This window comes from Haplochromis burtoni, unplaced genomic scaffold (genome assembly GCF_018398535.1).
Source record: "Haplochromis burtoni strain Fernald_Lab_line unplaced genomic scaffold, NCSU_Asbu1 Contig_72, whole genome shotgun sequence".
In the NCBI taxonomy this organism is placed as follows: domain Eukaryota; kingdom Metazoa; phylum Chordata; class Actinopteri; order Cichliformes; family Cichlidae; genus Haplochromis; species Haplochromis burtoni.
This window is the reverse complement of record NW_024582433.1, coordinates 1678448-1697345: the sequence shown is the minus strand read 5'-3', so window position 1 is coordinate 1697345 and position 18898 is coordinate 1678448. Positions and strand designations below refer to the sequence as shown.

The 18898-nt window shown below is 39.3% G+C and overlaps 1 protein-coding gene across 6 annotated transcripts in view; it reads right to left on the bottom strand.

Annotated features, from left to right (window-relative positions):
* The window catches only part of rgs3a (regulator of G protein signaling 3a), a 120918-nt gene that overhangs the window by 61306 nt on the left and 40714 nt on the right, over positions 1-18898 (bottom strand). For 5 of the 6 annotated variants that reach the window (XM_042221711.1, XM_042221710.1, XM_042221709.1 and 2 more), the window contains 2 exons: positions 17946-18057; positions 13110-13153 (listed from right to left, as the gene is read on the bottom strand). In XM_042221711.1, coding sequence (XP_042077645.1) covers positions 13110-13153; positions 17946-18057 — 156 coding nt within the window. The other variant, XM_042221714.1, reaches the window with a different exon arrangement.

The following is an 18898-nucleotide window of genomic DNA, read 5'->3' as shown; positions in this document are numbered from 1 at the left end:
CAGTCTGGTTTTCTACCATCTACCAAATCCCTGTTTGTGCACATGTGCTCAACCTTTGCTGATAAATCATTGAGTCACATTTTTAGAGAAGTAACAAAGTCAAATTCTTTTTTTTCTGATGAATATTAAAGGAACCTTTTGTTCTCAGACACACTGGTTTTCTATTTCTCCTCCTTTTTATTCTTTGATAAATTCCATTTATCTCGGCTGCTCCGTTTCCAGCAATGTCAGGGAAAAACATTTGTGTCCTGACATTTCTGAGCACGACTCGGGCTATAAATAGGATTTTTTCCATTTTGTACAAGTCTTCAGAGATTGACTGAAGTCCTCGGGGTTTTTCTTGATGCTCACTGCCCTGGTCAGTGGTGAATGAAGATGCTAGCTTATTTGCTTCTCTACTGGTTGCATGGTTGTTGGGTTTATTTTGCATCCTCTACTGTGTTTCTGTCATTTGAACTGTTTGAATGTTACTCAGAGTCCTGCTAAAGATGAGGATAGTGCTGCTGAAAGGTCCAGTGGTGAAAAGTGCTTGATGTGGTTAAAGTTTTCTCATTTTTGGCATTACTAATGGCAGTTAAATGGTACTTATGGTGTCGCTGTCAAGGGAGGCCACTGTTTGTCTCTACTCCTGCTTATAACCCCTTCAGTCTTAAGGGTGGTTGGCTAAATATCTTTTGCGTGCAATTTTTTAAAGTGGTCTTAAGAAAAAGTTCTCCAGACTTTATGACGGTATTTCAAAGTTTTTCTTTGGACATTGTCTGCTTTTTCACTCATTTTCATTCCAGTCCTTTTAACTCACCACTTAACCACGATTTCTTTTCTTATTTGTTTTTTTGCTAAACCATGTAACATTAGCCTGAATATTTTAAGCACAGATAACAATGCCTACTGCTGTGTTTTTAAATTGTCTCGTTCCAGCGGTGGGCCTGTGCTAGACAGACCCAACACCTACCTCAAGGGATAAACCATTGTTATGTCTACACATAAACCAAATTATAAGTTGTATCTTTAGGCACCTGGTTGTGTGTTTGAGACAAAAATCCTACACACACTGCCAATGCAGTAAAATCATACGTGGACAGAAAAACAGGCATCGGTCATGGATTGGCCTCCCCAGAGCCTGAACCTACACATTACAGTTATGTTCTCTAGAAAGAAAACATAAGTAAAAACAACCAATGTCTAAAGAAGAGCTTTGAGAAATTGAGCATCTAATATTAAGTTTTCATTTAAAAAACATAAAGTAAAATAAAAAAACATAAGTCGCAGTAAGAGAAAAAATAGGTAGGTGGGATAGCAAAAGAATTTATGATATTGGGCCTGACGTTTTTCAGTTGCACCACAGCATGATGAAATAGGGGCTTATTCAGAGCAGACAGAAATCAATGTTAATGTTCTTTGATATCCATCATTTGGACTGAATCTGAGTCTATGAGGCTGCAACAAGAGCCACAAGGCTGGGAACACAAGCACGCATGGACACACACACAGAGTGACAGACATACAATGAGTTAAATGTAAACAACTAGCCTCTGGGCAAACCAATACAGCTCCCAGTGAAAAAAAACTGACATTTCTATTTAAGGTCTAAGGTTGAGCTCTCGTGCAAAGCATTGCATGATCTTCCTCATGCCAGGAAAGGTCAGAAAATGCTGTTCAACAACCTCTCTGAAGAGAAGCATGTACGGCATTCAAGCTGGAAATAATCCCGCATTCTCTGCTTCCTGAAAAGCAAACATTTAGGATATGGCTTATTTACGACAGATGCTGTCCCAGAGGCAGACATGCAACTGCATCCGCACACATCAACCACAGCTTTACACTCTGTATGTAGCACCAGTCTGAATTCATTTTATAAATATAATCTTACTGTAGGGACATATTTAGAAGACATAATGGTTCAAAAAAAAGAACAAAAAGGCTTCCAGCTGAGACAGTGAGTCATTGCGATGCACACATCTCAGAGCTGCAGGAAGGCTTACATCCGTAATCTGTCAAAGAGAGGAAGTGTGTATGTTTACACAGTTTTAGTTGTGTACATATTACACTGCAAGCCACTTATTGACACCATGCACATTTTGTTTTGGCCATAACATGAAGTCACTCTTACTGCGAGGAATAGAGCATGTAAGGAAGTGCATTTTCTTTCCCATCTTAAAAATGCTCCATGCTCTGTTGGGCGACTACTAATGATGATTTGTTTGTCTCCAGCTAACAATTTCTGCAATCAATTTCCATTTTTCCTGCTTATATTTGGTGTGCCATTATTACAGATATATGAGCTGTACTGTTAAACTGTGTATTATTACATCTATCTGGGTCTACTTTCCCTGACAGTGACTTGTGCATCATTGCATTACGTCAGCTGAAACGATCCGTCACGCCAGTAAACTGTTGACAGTTCACAGATTGCATGTTTTGGGCGGGAATAGTCAGGACCCTGCAGGGGGTTTCTGTACTGTTGCCACCACAATCTATTCGGCAGGGCAATCTTTTAAACACATTCAAGTGCCATTTCACTTTTCCAGTGCATACACTAGGCCTACATGTCTTTTGGGGATGCAAAGAACTAATTTAAGGCACAGCTAAACAAATTAGCTTCAAAATCGGGACCGTTTTCAACTTCAAGACCTTAAAGTCACGCTGACTATATGGAAGCAGCTTTTTATGGTCATTTTGTTTTTTAAACAGGATTCATCAGTGGCCCAGGCTGCAATGTTAGAAAGAACAAGCCACTCAATGCTAAGCCAACTGAACCCCTTATTGTAATAATTAGCATTAATTGAGTTACCGTCTATGATGATCATAGAATTATTTGCTAAAATAAGTAAATTCCCTTTACTTGGGTTTCTGCATTAGTTCACCCTGTTTATAAATCCACCCTTCCAAGAGATAAACATAAGAGCTAATGAAACAAAATTCAATGAATGGTTACTGGCCTGCCATGGAGTGGCTAAAAATACAGGCAGCATTTCCCCTTAATCAGATTGATTAAAGTGCTCCCTGGTTGAAGCCCTCCCCCTGAGCCATCTGGCAGATGAGTTTTCAGTGCACTGGACCGCTGTCAACACAGCTCACCTAAACTGCTTTGGCACAGGTTAGCATGGTTTCAATGACAGCTAATGCCCATGTTTTTTTTCCTTCTTTCTGTTTTTCACATCGCCTGCTAACGATGATTCTGCTGCCTTGTGTTAACGATCACAGACTAAATACGAGAGCTCGAAGGCACAGTTTGACATTTTGGCAACAATATTATTTTGCTGTCATTCTATAACTTGGATGAGACGAGCGACAGTAATATAGTGATTCTGAAAAATGAAAATGCTAGAGGCAGTAGTCAGTAAAGGTAGCAGGCAGGTTTTCCTTGTGCTTTCCAGTTGTTTTTTATCACCTAAGGACAGCATGGCTTCCTTTTGAGCAGAGTTATGAAAGCGGAACCTTTATTGTCCTGAACAGTCATGTGAAAGATAAAGTTTTCAAAGGACTGAAACCCTGTACTTTCCATAGTAAGTAAGAGGGTAAGAAGCAACAAAGTGCATGATAATTAAATCTGCCTGATTGAGTAAGGGTCACATGAACCAAGGTGTGAATGCTTTGTAAGATACTGCTCCGCCATGCCAACCTATTTGTTATTAAGGTCACACGGAGGTGTGAGCGGTGCTTGAAATGCCTGGGAATGGGTCTCAAGATGACGTTACAGGTGGCACATAGTTGTTCACAGTGGAAATAGATGGCCTCCTTTTACACCATCTGTCTCAAACCATTTGTGTCCTCGATCTAAAAATCTGAAGATTAGTATCCTCAAAAGAGTGTCATTTTTCCTTTAAATATACTTATAGAAGAAGGGGAACTTTCTCCAGAGGACTGTTATCACTGAGCGTCAAATATTGCTGCAGCTTGTAAAAATCACTGGTAAAAATCAACATGGATCCTTCTTTATTGTTAACGACGTATTAAAATGTTTGCGGCGCTGGTCTGCGTATTGGCATGCCAAAGCCCAAGACCCATAACTGTAAGCCAACTATCGTTTAATTTGCTGCCCAAACAAAAGATCTGAACAGCAGTTGGATGGGGTTGCCGTGTTTAGAGCCAGAGAGGCGTGTATGAACTGATCATATAAAGGATGTCCCCTCAAGTACACAATAAAAAGTCTGAAACCTATTAAAACCTAGTGCTTTCTCAGTAGTCTGAGGCCTGAGCATCTGCTCGTCAGACTTTCTCATATAGACACTCACTGCAATATCATCATCCATCAACTAACATTAACTGGTAAGTAAGCATTTTCTAAATCCCAAAATATGACACAAAAATGGGAAATTCCGAGGCTATTTAGGCCATATGGAAACACGGAGTGACTTAAGATGTGTGCTCATGGAGATTTATAACATTCTCCACGCACTTACTGTACCTCCATTAAAATCATTAAAATCAGTACATATTTCTTCAGTAAGGCAAAGCTCTCTACAGGGCAGATAAACACATAATGCCACCAACGGCGCTTGCTGTGGCAGAATAATGATAATAAAAGCATAAATGCTGTTATGTATTTTCAGTTCATCTGTAACAGCCATAATAGAGGAATTGTTCCGGATATATCAAGTGTGACATCCAGCCAGTTTTTTTTTTCCAGAGTAAATCTTTGTACATCATCACACGAGCAGCGTCATACCGTATTAGTCATGTCCAACGCACTTGTGCTGAACATGTGACTCACTGTGTCACAAATGAGTGAGTTACAGTGAGTTACGTCACTGTCCTTAAATCCTTTCTGGCTGGCTTTATGTCTTTCCTGGCATTACTCTCAATTACTCTGGGCTAAGGGATCTCGCTTGTGGACCACTGAGGCTTTGCAATCTTAGTATTTAATGCATTTATAGACACAGCATAGGTGACATGTGAACACGAGCTAATGATACTTAAGCAGCTAGCTGACTCTTGGTTCAGAATGCCCTCACTAATGTCACTGGATGTGGAAGGAGCATGGCTCTTGGGATAGTAACTTGATTATTTTGCTACCAGGTGGAAATATCTCAACATCTACCGCACTGATTGACACATAATTTTGTACAGACGTTGGTTCATCAGAGAACGAATCCAAGAATGAAATGACTTTGGTGATCTTGTGACTCTTTATAATCACTACCCTGACCTATGAATTTAATATCATCAAGTTAGCATCATATTTATACCAAAGCACATATACATGCGAGAGTCACTAATTTAACCAGTTTTCACTTATCACATTATAAATGTGCAAGAGAATGGTGCAGAAAAAATGACCTGTGTAGTGTCAGAAAGGGTTTTGGGTTTGTTTGGTTTTTTTGCCTCTTCATTGAGTTTCCTAAATGGGAAATGGGGAAATTAATGACTGCATTCTTCTTCTTTCTCTACAGCAATGCACTATTTTTAGTATGAAGCAGCAGATAGTATCTCATGCAATGAAAAGGTCAGGAAAAATAGTCAAGTCTCGGTCTCACGTATCAATGTCTCATGATGGCACTATTCTGAAAAAATATTTATAGTCTTCCCAGTTAAATCCATTGATCCAATGTGTGTTTTTCAAGCTGAAAACCAGGTTCGTTGCATCTCTCATCTCTCTCTTTCACGGGCTAGAAGGTAATGGTGTGATTAACTGTCAATAAATTGCACAAAGAAATTCACAAATCAAGTTCCACATGAAATGTGCAGGATGTCATTTCCTCATGACTCCGTGTTTTTCCCACACTCTTTAATCTATTTCTCATTTGTTTGTCTGCTTTTGAGCTCAGGGCTCTTCTGTGGGTTGCATCGGCAGAGCTGCCACGAATAGAGCATGTAAATTGGAGTTCTTGGCCCGAGGCCCTTCCTAAAGCCACCAGGGAAGATGGTAAGCACATGACAGGACCCACAGATGTCAAGTACTGTTTCGAAAGTTTTTTTTCTCAGTTTGTGGCTTTTTTTAGCAGCAGTTTTGCATTCTTTCTATCACTATCCAGTGAGGGAGTTCATTGATAATTTAACTTATTTGCTCTTTTCATATGACTGTGTGCTGTGCTTTTATTGCATAAGCATAATTGTCCATAGACAAAGATGCTTTTTTTAAATAAACTTTTCCATTCAATAGCAAAGTGTCTGCAAGTTGTTGTGAAAGCCTGTTGTAGTTAATTACTCTAAGTATGTCATACAGGGGAAACATATATTATTGATTTGGAAATTACTTTATGATTCTTCACCCTTAAAGGTTTATGAATAATTTAGATGCTGAAGATGATTTGCTCTACACCTGATGAAATAGGGAGATAAACCACAGTTTAGAGCAGCTCAGGAGAGTACTTTGTCTTTGTCATAGATCTCAGTGCAATCATTTTATTAAGATGGACGTCTTTAAGTGATTAAATTTAGATGTATGCACAGCCCAATCTGCGCTGGCATATCAAATCAGACAAAAAGCCAAGCACACTTTAAGTTGTGACTCAGCTTGAGGGAAGAGGGTACATCTCAGTTCAATTAGACCCCTGAGAGACTGGACCCAACCTTGCCCTGTAATGGATAGCCATCATAAAGTAGGCATTTTGCTGACAAGAGCCCCTGGTTGCGTATCAGTCGTGCCCTGCCTTCAGACTGCAAGTGACAGCCAGTGTATCATGCAGCCAATGATGCAACTTAAAGCAAAGGGAAATTCAGATGTGTGTGGAATCTCAGAAAAAGGCATACTGCAAAAACACAGAAGCACCTCTGAGACATCTTCTTAATCTTGGACTCAAACAGTGAGTCTTCAACTTTTATTTACTCTATGAAAAAACCACACACTGCATCGCCCTGTGCGTAATAAAATGAGAACACTTTACATTTATTCTACAGGCAGTTTGCATAAATTTCATCTGAGTTCAAAACACTGTCCTATGTTAGCCTGACGACAGCGCTCCCTTGCTGTTCTCCAGCCTCGAAATCACACTGTGATTTCACCTAGTTTGGCAGAGTCTCCGCTTATCTGATCTCTTCTCCGTTATTCTGTGGCATCTCCACAGACCTACTTACTCTGTGGAGATGCCACAGAATAACTACCGATGTACAAAAGGCAATTATTTCTAAACCAACAACTGGAAGATACTTATTAACAGGATTTCTCTACTGTATGTTAGAGGTAAGCACTATTTTCAGCCAGGGCTTTGAGAAGATGTTATTTATAATTCTATTGTTTTTTGGTGCTCCACTGCGCTGCAGTCAGACACTAATGGCAATTTCTTGGAAACGGTGGTAAATGAGAGACCATGCACTTCACTTAATGGAATTCTCATCTTTCATTTGTTGAATAATCCACACACTTTAGCAACTATTAGAAGAGCTATACTCAGACAGGAAGTTTTGGTACGCCATAAAGCACCAGATTATTACATTCCATTAAATACTCACAGGTAACCTCTAAATTTACACACATGCAGGTAACTTTTGTCCAAATGAATGTTTATATTCATGTTCAGACTATGATAAATTAACTTCCATGAGGAAAAAACAACCGGAAAATCTTTTTTTTTAACAGATAGAATAATTTTCCTCTGTTATCTATCACTCTAGAAAATGCCACTTTGAGTTCTGCTCTTGCTGTCCTGACACAGAAGTCAGTTAGCAGCAGAAGTCTCTGTTTTTAAGAGTGCTCTCGACACTTACATCTCCACTGTCAGATAGCAGGTGCTGCTGAAGAGAGCTCGCCTCCCTGACGAACCTTTTCTTAGACCCAACTCGGTCAGCCAGGTTGCCCATGATCAGTCTACGATTTTAGCCCACCGGTAAATAATCTCATTCAACTGTCTCTCCTTTCTCTGTCTGTCTTTTTTTCTTTTCATTTACCTACTCAACTCTTCCTTACTTTCTCTCCTCTCCTGCGTCACTGACACACTTACAGACGCACACTCACACTTGAATTTCCAGTTGCACCCTCCTGTCCCTCTACACACACACACACACACACACTTTTTTTCACGTATAAATCTGGGTTAGATCAGTCCTGTTTTGAGCGAGATCTAAAATAGGATGACCTCCAGTTACGGAGGAGAAGGGCAGGAGTAGACAAAAGGAAGGAAGAGGACTGTAACAGTGTCACAGGCAGACAGATTAAGAGAGAGGATTTTATAACTGTTTACAATTTCATGAGAAACGGGAGCTTTTCTCACATCTGCAGAACGAAAGTCTCTGCTGTTTCTCTTAAGGAGATCCAGAAGAGAATCATAGTAAAAATAAACCTTATTAAATCTTACTTAAAAATTAAAATTAAGCGTGACGTGTCAGAAAATGGTAAATAAAATCAGATCTGACGCTGTATTTGCATTGACATTAATATTTTTGATTAAACCCGATAAGGGCGCCAGTTAAGAAATGCTAAAGGAGTCTTCATTTTGTGTGGATGCGTACAAATGCAGGTTTCTTTTCTTCTTTTAGTCCGATAACTGAATTACTAATATTTGTGCACAATGTATATCAAGCCAAAGGTAATGACGGTACATCAACGAACAGGGTCGCTTTAACATGTCACTGCAATTCAATTAGGCATTCTGCTACATTCTCTATTGTGCTAACTGTTGCTGCTCAACACATCGTTGCCCTCTGGTGGTCAGGAGGTACGATCCCCTATTACTACACTCCTTTAATATCTTTTCCCTATCTGTGCTTTTATCTGTGTCTTTTACTTTTCACTTTACAAACCAATGCACCCTATTAAAGGGAACGTAACCACTCAGTTGAGACTAATCAAGACTCTGATTAAGATTCGTCACTTAAATATAAATGTGCAGCTGCTCTTTGTTTACTACCATGTGTTAACACAATTGAGGGCAGATAACTTTACTCCCACATACACACACGAGCCAATTGTTGTGTTGATAACACTACGGCCTCTCTGCATAAGACACTCAGTACAGATGCCTCTAATAAAGAAACAAAGAATCAGGGAAGACCATCTCGACACTGTGAATGCTGGGAAAGCAGTGGAATTCCACTCATTTCACTCTGATAAATTTCACATCTTAGAGTAAGTCATGTATAAAAAGCCCTTTTTTAAATACAATACAGCTGTTTTAAATGAGCACTTCTATTTTTTTCTAATCAAACTGTCCTTAATATCAAGCTAGGTTACGGCATTTAATCCAGCTAATATGTATCCAAATTGTAATTATATATTCACATACAATTAGCTACAACACCTGGGTTTCATCATTTATTTCTAACACGTCCAAATTTACAGGAAGGGTTTTGTTTAATGGCCAGAATTGCACAGAAACAGCGCTGGTGAAGTCTCCACCGATCCTGTCATAGTCTCGGACTGTCGACTTGTCTCCATTACTGTCATCCAAGGTCTCACTGCTGCATTTGTCATCCCTCATCACAACTTTTACAGACACTAGAACAAGTCAGCATGCCTAAAAGGATCATCACAGAGGCTCTGTTCTTGGACTGATACATTTTCCTGGATAAATGCTCCCTTTAAGCAATATCAGGAAGCTTAGGGAACTGTATAAATGTTTGTTTGTTTTTTTTACAGAGATGACGAGTTCAAGGTGTTGGCTTGGCTTCAAATTCCCCACATAACCACCCCCACCTAACAAGTTGCAGGAATTAAGCTTTTCTGCCTACATCTCCATGCTTGATACCAGAGAATACCTTCAAAGATCGTATGGAGTCCATGACTGTATAAGCTACAGCTTTCTGGCAGCACAGTGAGGACCTACACTGTATTAGCCAGTTTGTTTTAACGTAAAGGTGAATTGTGATGGATGTGTCGGATAAACAGGAAGCTAAGCCAAGAAAATCTTGTCTGGAAACAACAACTCACTGGCTTCTTGTTTGATACCTGCCATATATGCTGCATTAGATTTGGGAGAATTGTTGCAGCTGTCTTAGCTGCCAAGCTGTATATATGTAACAAGAGCCCTGCAGATATACAGATATATCAGCAGCACAACACTGACAAATGACAATAAGAGTTATTTACAGCTGATATATAATCACTAACACATGTTTTAATGTTTAATGTTTTGTACTGCACCCAAAACCTGCCTTTAACTTATTCAAACTCTGTCTCTTTCTTTTCCATTCTGCTTTATGTAAGAGTTTCTATTTGTGTGTGTTGTCTAATTGGACAGAGTGAATAATATGGGAGCCTTTTCCTTTTTCTTTTCCAACCAGTGGGGCAGATTTTAGGCCCTTCTCATTATGTCTGGAATGTCAGAAACAAAAAAAGACCCTTTTAAAGATTCATAAGCTGCTAATGAGGTTACGCAGCACATTTCAAAGCAAAAACAGTGTGACGAGGTGTGTGTGTCTGTGTGTGTGCACAGCTCACAAAAAGAAGATGGGGGTTATGCAATACTGTTGCTCAGTGAAAAGATTAACCAGATGAGCAGACACTGTCAGCTAAAACAAACGGCAGACGTCTGACTGGATTGTGAAAAAGGAAACTGGTTCATGTTTTCAGTTTATATTCTAAACCACTTCTGACAACTTCAGTCTGTAGTGTAAGAAAGGGGTCTTAAAAATTATCATGTGCATTTATATAATGCCAAATGACAACAACGGTTGCCTCAAGGTGATTTATATTGTAAGGTAAAGATAATAATGCCTAATACCGCCTATGTGTTTCCTTGCTTAACTAAAAGTAGCTTCCAACACAGTAACTTTGTTTTATCTTTATGGGACACTAGTTGTACATCTCATATATTCAAATAGCATAAAGCCACTAGTGCTCACCTCAGTCTCCCAGTACATTCACCTATGAAATAAGTTTGAACATCCTAGGTGACTCCCGTCTTGAGTCATCCCATTCACAAGATTTTCCAAAAACTTGACCTTTGACCTTGAGGTTGAGGTCACTGAGACTGGAACTTATGTGAAATTCTTAACAGGTGCATTTATGATATCAATTGCAAAATCATAGATCACGTCTCTTTCACGTTATCATGTTCACAAGATTTTCAGAAAACTTGACCTTGATCGTGAGATCAAGATTTCAGCTGATCTGAGATTTTTTTGGTACATGCACCAATGGCATGAATTTGAAAATAACTACATCGTGTCATTTTCAAGTTGTTTTATTCACAAAGTTGGGTGTCCATCCCAACTGCTCCCCCTTTTTACACCTGAAAGGTAACACACAATAGTATTTTACACTAACAAAGACATCCCCAAAGCACTTGGGTTGAGGAAACTGGACAAATGGAGGACAAAACAAGAAGCGGCAGGCTTAAAAAAAACACCATCTACAATAGTAGAGGACAGGCCACTAATACTTGGTGGCCTGTCTACATTTTTGATGATGGCTTTCTTTTAATCTTCAGTAACCATACAGCATACAGGAATGTGTACAGACATGTCTGTGTTCCTGACTGCTGACCTGGTAATTGTGCGATATTTCTTACAGTATCCTGTATTTGACATCTAACAAACAACTCCACTAGGGTGTGGTTTCCTTTTGGAAGTAGTTGCTTATTAAATAAAACAGAAATGCACTTTTAAAGTTTTCTTTTTCTCTCATTATTGATTTCTAAACAATGCCGAAAATAAATGTTTAAGTTGAACGCTCATTTTAACTACTGCTGATCACCGCTTCTGTTGATAAATAGCAAACAGTGACACACCTTTTGGCTGTTGTTTGTTGAACATTAATCATTCAACTTTGCAATGCATGTTCCTGCTCAGGAAACAAAATACTTTTTTTTCAATGATAAAATGGTTTCAAAGCACAAACCTAACCTTTGCTGTTGTGCTATCGAGCGACACCTCCATAAATCTCTATGAGTAACGCTTCAGCATGCTAATGTTAATAGCTTAAGCATTTTGAGGCATACTTTTATGCTCTGCCAGATGACTTGCTGAAAAATCAGGATTAATCTGCAGTAAGGTTTCCAACGCTGAACATGTTTTTATATAAGTCTTCGAAACATTTGCATAGTAATGGAGCTGCATCATATTATTACGCTTAAGGGCTTCTTACAGTTGAATGCAAACAACAGCATAAGAGATGTGTGCACGTTGTGGAAGGGGAGGAGGTGAAACGGCGGATGATAGCAATTTGTAAAAGGTGATGAAAATATAATGTATGGCAACATTAAAAGCATAATGAAACCTGCTTTTTCATTTCCTTTCCGTGCACCTTGCAGCGTTAAAAAAAATGCAATCAAGTTAGCAAGAAGTGCGAGCGGGAGGGGCAGCTCAAGAAGAGGAAAGCAAATGACTGGCTACTTATTGTTCTTATTGCCCCTTGGGGATAAAAACGTCTTCTGATTTTGATTCTGATGGTAAGGTCATGTATAATAAAACTGAAAATTTGACTAATTATTGCTATTAATTAGCAGCACTGATTAAAAAGTTCTAATTTTAAGCTCAGTAAGAGAAAAAAACTGATTGTGATTCACTAAATGAAATCTCACACAGGTATTCATGAATGTGATTTACATTATAAATATATATGAGCTCATTTCAGACCTCTGGGATTTTGTTATGGCCATGTTTTGTTTGTTTTTTAAACACTGGAAAACATTTAGCTTTTAAAGAGCCATTTTCATTTCAATGATAATGGCACCTTTCCTTTTATCTCAAAATGCCAGCCTGAGAGGTCTCACAGCAGATGCATGAAGTTATTATTATTTTTCTTTATAAGCGCACTCACACGAAGCAACAAAACAAATCACGATGTAAACAGAGAGACGCATCACGTTTGACGCATTAACGTGTTCGATGACGATTGTGTTTATTTCTTAATATCTCAATAAAAAGCTATTTTCTACTGCTAACTTATTCATGAGGGGTCACCACAGGGGTAGCTTCGCATATATGATTTGGCAGATTTTCATCTAAGTAAACAATTTCAGTGTTTCCAGTAAGGGAACATATGTGAAAAATCACGTGTGAAGGAGTGAGGCCTGTGATGGAGTCAGAACTAAGGAAAACACAGGGAGAAAAGACTCTTTCATTAAAGTTATCTGCTAATCCTTCTTGCCTGAAATGTGATTTCCAGCGGAGCCAATTGCCCCTTCTGGCTCACAGACCAAATGGGCCGCTCTAGTTAAACCCTCCTTGGCGCTCTGCGTCTTTGCTAATTTTTCTTTTTCAAACACGCACATAAACACACTTTCTCTTACCTCCGTCATGTGAATAAGGTAGAATCTCAGTTCTTCAGCGTAATCTGCAAGACAAATTAAGGAAGACGATGATGTTAACAAGACTTTTTTTTTGCCAAGCCAACTCTAGTGCGCTCTTTTTTGCTCACTCGTGTCCTTCTTGTACACAAAGCAGCATTCCTGATTTCCGATTACAATACTGACAAAATGCTTTTTATTGATGGAAAGCTTTTACTGTACGTCAGCTTCATAGACATCCTCCCATATTTCACTGAGAAAGCCCTCTGTGAGACAGGCCTGTGTGTCTGGAGTCAAGATAAATGGTTGTAATCGAGTGAACGCACGCAGTCGAACTCAGACCTCCAGAATTTATACATCGTGGTTTAATGTTGTGTTTTGTTTCGCATAAGCAGACACACAGATCAACAAATCTATCCATCCACAGATCTATCTCTGTCTGTCTTACGAAGCCAAATAAGGTAATAAAGTCAAATTATTAAAAGATATTAATTGTTTATTAAGACATTAAAAATGAGTTTCACTTACTGGAATGTGTGTGTGATTTTATTTGATATGATTTTCATTTGATTGTTGTTGAGAATGACCAAATAACACTTTTATTCAAATGTCTCTGATGTTCACTGGCGCACTTTTTTTTATTAATTGAGCATGACCCATAGTGGAAAATTGCTTGGATTAAAAAAAGAAAAAGAACCCAATCTTTCAGAGGAAATGTTCTAACTTCGACAGAAAGAAGATTAATACATAACAGTTTGTAACTGCACTCTCACAAACACTGATTTAAGTTTAACCCAACCAGCATATTTAATACTCCCCCGTGTCTATTCATAAACTTACAAACAAGAGCAAGAAAGAGGAAAGAAATGTTTAATGTGCTGGTTGAAGCCCAATCCCCTCTGGCTGCAGCAGTGTTAGAGTTGCCAGAATGTTCCATCATAATTGCTTTTTGGATGGTCAAATCACGCTTTGGGACTATGTGGGTTTGTGTCTGATGATTTCTGTTACTCTGTTTAACAAAACCAAATGAGACAGCTGTCAGCTGAGAAGAAGTGAGCAAGAAGCCAAAGTAGCAACCTCTCTTCACTTTCCGTTGAAAGAATTTACAATCAAAATGCTGTTTAAACGGAGATTTTCCCCCTCTTTATGATCATCTTTTCAGTTTTAACCCCCATTTGAGTTTAGTAGCTCAGATTACCTTTAAATACATTTAGAGGAGCCCACCCTAACCAGAAAAACTGCAAAATACCGTAGGGCGATTGCTTGAGGAGGTTAAAGCCAATGTTTGTTTAGGCGACCCCTTGTGGCTTTAAAATCTCTAGTCATTTTTGGCTTTTTTTCAGGCAAACCACTATTCAAGCAGAAGATGTAACAAAGGACATACAGGAGAAGGTTTTAGCATGTGATCTGCATCTGTTATGCCCCAAGCCATAGTCTTTCCCCAAACCTAATCAAGTGGTTCTGAGCTAAATCTCACCAGGACGTGACAACCAAAAATGATGAGTCAGCTACGGTCAAATATACACAGGAAGAAACCCCTGCTTATGTACAGTCCGGTAATCTAAGAAATACAAAATGCCAGGTTCATAACCTACAACCTTCCTAAATGCTCTGTAGCAGAAAAACGTCTTATCATCTGTGTGAAAGCCGTATTTGCCAACCTGAGAAGACTGTATGGTGTTTTATGGTGTCATTGTGATGCAACAGTTTCTGTGAGGAAGTGTCATTTTTCAGTCCAACAACACTGAGAAACAGTATTCAAAACTTTATCTCTTCTCTGAAGCACAAATTGACACGTTTTCTATACTTACAAGGCCATGTGTGAATCCAGATTCTGAATAGTGACAGTAGGAAACAACAACAGAGGCCCAAAACTCTTCCTGCTGCTTTTTTGTGTGTGTTTTGTTCTGTTTTTGGCTCTAATTTTTCTCCACATTTTAATGAACCACTACAGTGTATAACCAAAGCCCGTGTGATGTGCAGAAGCATCAGCAGAGGTCACTGTTGGATATATTTCTGATGTCAAAAAGCAGAGTGCTGTCATACTGCACAGGATTGTAAAAAGCTAATAATATGAGTAAGGTTTAAATTAGAGAATAATACCGATGGAGACATCCTGTAACAATTTAAAGATTTCTTAAAAGATAGAATTTTTTTAAACTTGTACTTAATTTCCAAAAAGTTATCATTTGAAATGGAAGTGGATCAAGAAAACCATGATACAATGCTGTCTGAGGTATAATACTTGCAGTTCTTTACAGTCACTCAAGTTTTCTCGTTAATTGACTGAAGAAAAAGATGAGATTACCTGGTACCAAGAAAGTAAAAGATAAAGAATTTTGGTTTAAGAGTCAGAAGGTTTCACATCATGGTGAGCGTTAGTCTTGTTAGCTTGTTTAGTGTAATAACAATATTTAGACTGACACAGTGTAATTTTGGCTTTACATGTGTTTTTTACTCTCTCATTGTTTCCCACGCTCCTCTGCCTAGTATTGGGGTGGCAGGAACACAGGAAAGCCCCTTTACTGAACGTGTACTGTGTACTTACATGTACACACACACAAATGCATAAAACACACCCTCACTGAAACAAACACAATCCCCCGGCGCCTCTTTCCTGAGTGACGCTGCTGAAGCAAAATAACAATGACAGGGTTCAGGGTGGAGATTTGTGTGTGTGTGTGTCCTCTCATGAAGAACACACAGACACGCAAACTCAATTGAATCCCCACCCTGCTGATCACTGATTGTTTGGGTGCAGGATGGAGGTCAGAACTGGACCAGAGGAGGAGCAGTGTCTACAGAGAAGAACAGCTCAGAAGTGCTACTAGATTCAGTCAAATCCTGTGACAATGCATTTCCAATGTAATGCTGCAATTAATAAAACTAGTTAATATGTCCTATTTCAGTTCATCCCTGTCAAAAAATGTGTCACAAATATTTCTGACTTAACAGCTTGTTAAAATGAAAGAATGATTTCAAAGTTTTTACCAAAACTTGTAAAGGAGTGTAAAAGATGGAAGGACCTATATTAGTTCTAACAGTCAGAAGTCTACAAATGCTCTGGCTTCAAAAAGAGATCTGGTTGTCCAGAAAACAGTCCTGCTTCCCTTGTAAATTATGACCTCAGTTAGCGCTTTTCTGAAGATTTGAGATATTTTTATAACAACGCATTGATCGAATTGATTGCAAAAAGTACACAACAAAGCTGGCAAATGAATGTCAATGATGCTACACTTCAACACTATGGTCCACAAATCAGTGGATGACTTCATGAGCAAGTCCATTATTCAGTCCATTGTTACAACATGAAAAATAATTGACACAAACTCCATCGTAAAATCTCCTCCATAGTAGGCCTGATATCAGCCAATGACGAAACTGCCTACAGAGAGGAAACAATGGTGCCAACAAAAACCAAGGAAACGATAGAGGCCTTCAGGAAACACACTCAGCACTCTGCATACACAGTGAGGACGTAGATTGTTGGTATTCACATGTCAGCTGACCTCACCTGGACCACATGTATCTCCCATCAGGTGGGGACAGCCAAACAGAGGTTTTACTTCTAGAGGAAGTTAAAGCATGTTCGCCCCCCCTTACCACCTGCTGGCCAACTTCCACAGGTCAACAATAGTAAGCCTTATGACCTCATGCTGTGCGGTGTGGTTCACCAGCTGAACAGGAGCTGGGTAGCCTTTTCAAGTTTATTCAACTAAAGGTCTTAAGATATGTATTGAAATCAACTCTTAGTGTGCTGTTTTACTAACATAAAACCATCTCTTTTGTCTTACTACAGCAGCCAAACAGATATGGCTTGTTGTGCTGGGAGAATTCAAACTTCAAATTCTGGAAGAAAGGAATCTGTTTCATTACTCTTTTATTAGTTTAGCTTTAATCTACTTAATTCTACTTAAGAAACAGCAACATTTCTTGTACTTTGTATACATGTACAATGCTGGTTCACACCTGCTTTAGTTACCGAGTGAAAACCAAGATTTTTGCACCCTGTTTTTACCTTCATGTTACTTTTCTTTTAATATAACTGTAATCATATTAGAAAGCGAGAACTCGTAATCCTCATTCTCTACATAATCATAGCAGTGCTTCTGTGGTTCTCTCAGGCCGCCCTAAAACCTACATGGTGATTCCCCCACACTGATCTGGTACAGAACACACACTCTCCTTCTGACAGCCTTTCCCTTGTTTTTTGTTATCACATTAACAGATCACAAAGCATAAAGCTTGCGTTTTGGTTTAAACCCACTTCCGGAGCAGTCAGCTTGTCAGTACAGTTTCTTGCCCATGCACATGTCTAAGCAGCCCCCCCCTCTCACCCGGCCCTGTCCCAGTAATGCCTCCTGACCCCATCCCTGTCCTCACCCGCTGCTCTAAACACAGATATTTACGCTGGGCCGTATTTATTTGATTTGTCTGTGCTCTGCGTGGCCATGCTGGCCAAACTATTCTCTCCATAACAGCAGAGGAGATGATTGTTTACACCAAGGTGAAATAAAAAGACAAAGCAACAGGAAATTGGACAGTCTTTCCCTAAATATCCTTTGGTTAAACTCAGCTGAAAGTATTACTGCAGTCATAGCTCCCCGTGTTTATTTCTGGTTGCACAGCCTCTGTGTGCTACACTTCCTTTCTTACTCTGTGGTGAATTGTAAAGGTTTAGCTTTATAACATACACACACAGATTGCACACAGATTTTGGCTGTTATGGGACTGTTGAGAATCTGTTGGTGCACAAAAGAAGAATTTTTTTGATCTATATAACCACCTCAACGTCTCAGACATCTATGAATCACGGTTCCCGTGTTTAGGCTTACATACCCTCCTGGAGTCGCAGCTGACGGAGGTACAGGGGACTCTGAAGTACATTACATCGGCCTGGCTCGCTTTCTCTCGTCACCAGCATTAGGTCATTGTAGACAAACACAGTAACCTAAAAGACATGGAGGGGGGATATTAAAAAGAGAAGAATAGGACGTTGAAAAGAAGGAGATGGAGGGCAGAAGGTGGTGAAGGAGAACAGGATGTGAGAACTGGGAGTGGGGGCGCATTACATCTCAGATGATCTCACTTTGGCTTTCCACCTTACAAAATCAGCCTGCAACCCAGTTAACTACACGTACAGCACTGAATATTTGGCAGGTTTCACCCCCTGCAGTTTTCCCCCGAATCATGTCCTAGCACAGGAAATGCAGTTCACACATACAGAGCCCTGGTCACATGTATACATCCTCCCACACAGTGGTTTGGTGTCTGAATATCAACCATGCGTCTACACTGACGTAGTCCTAAATGTATCTTTTATTAACTTATTGAGGCATTTAATGACTTTAAGAAACAATGAACACCTCTGTAGTTGTTTAAAGCACACATACAGTTTCTATCTGAGGGATTTAATTTCATCTTTTATTTTATTTTGTATTAAGAGACAGTAAGTTACAGCCCATGTCTTACTTTATGCTTCTGCAGTGCTAAGGTATAAAAAGTCAAACGAACAGAGAATGAAACCGAGGAAGAAATCAAGATAAACAAGTAGAAGATAAAAGAAAAAGAAAGAGAACACCTAAATTAAGGTAAAAAGACTTCTTACGTAAGCAGGTGCAAACATGCAGCTCAACACACATAAGCTGTAATCCGTGCAGATGGGCAACATTTGAAGACAATGCTTTTGCTTTGGTGGCCTCCTCTGAGGGATAAGATAGCAGAGGGTATTTCAGATGTAGCCAGCATGTGGTTAATGTGTGTGTGTGTGTGTGTGTGTGTGTGTGTGTGTG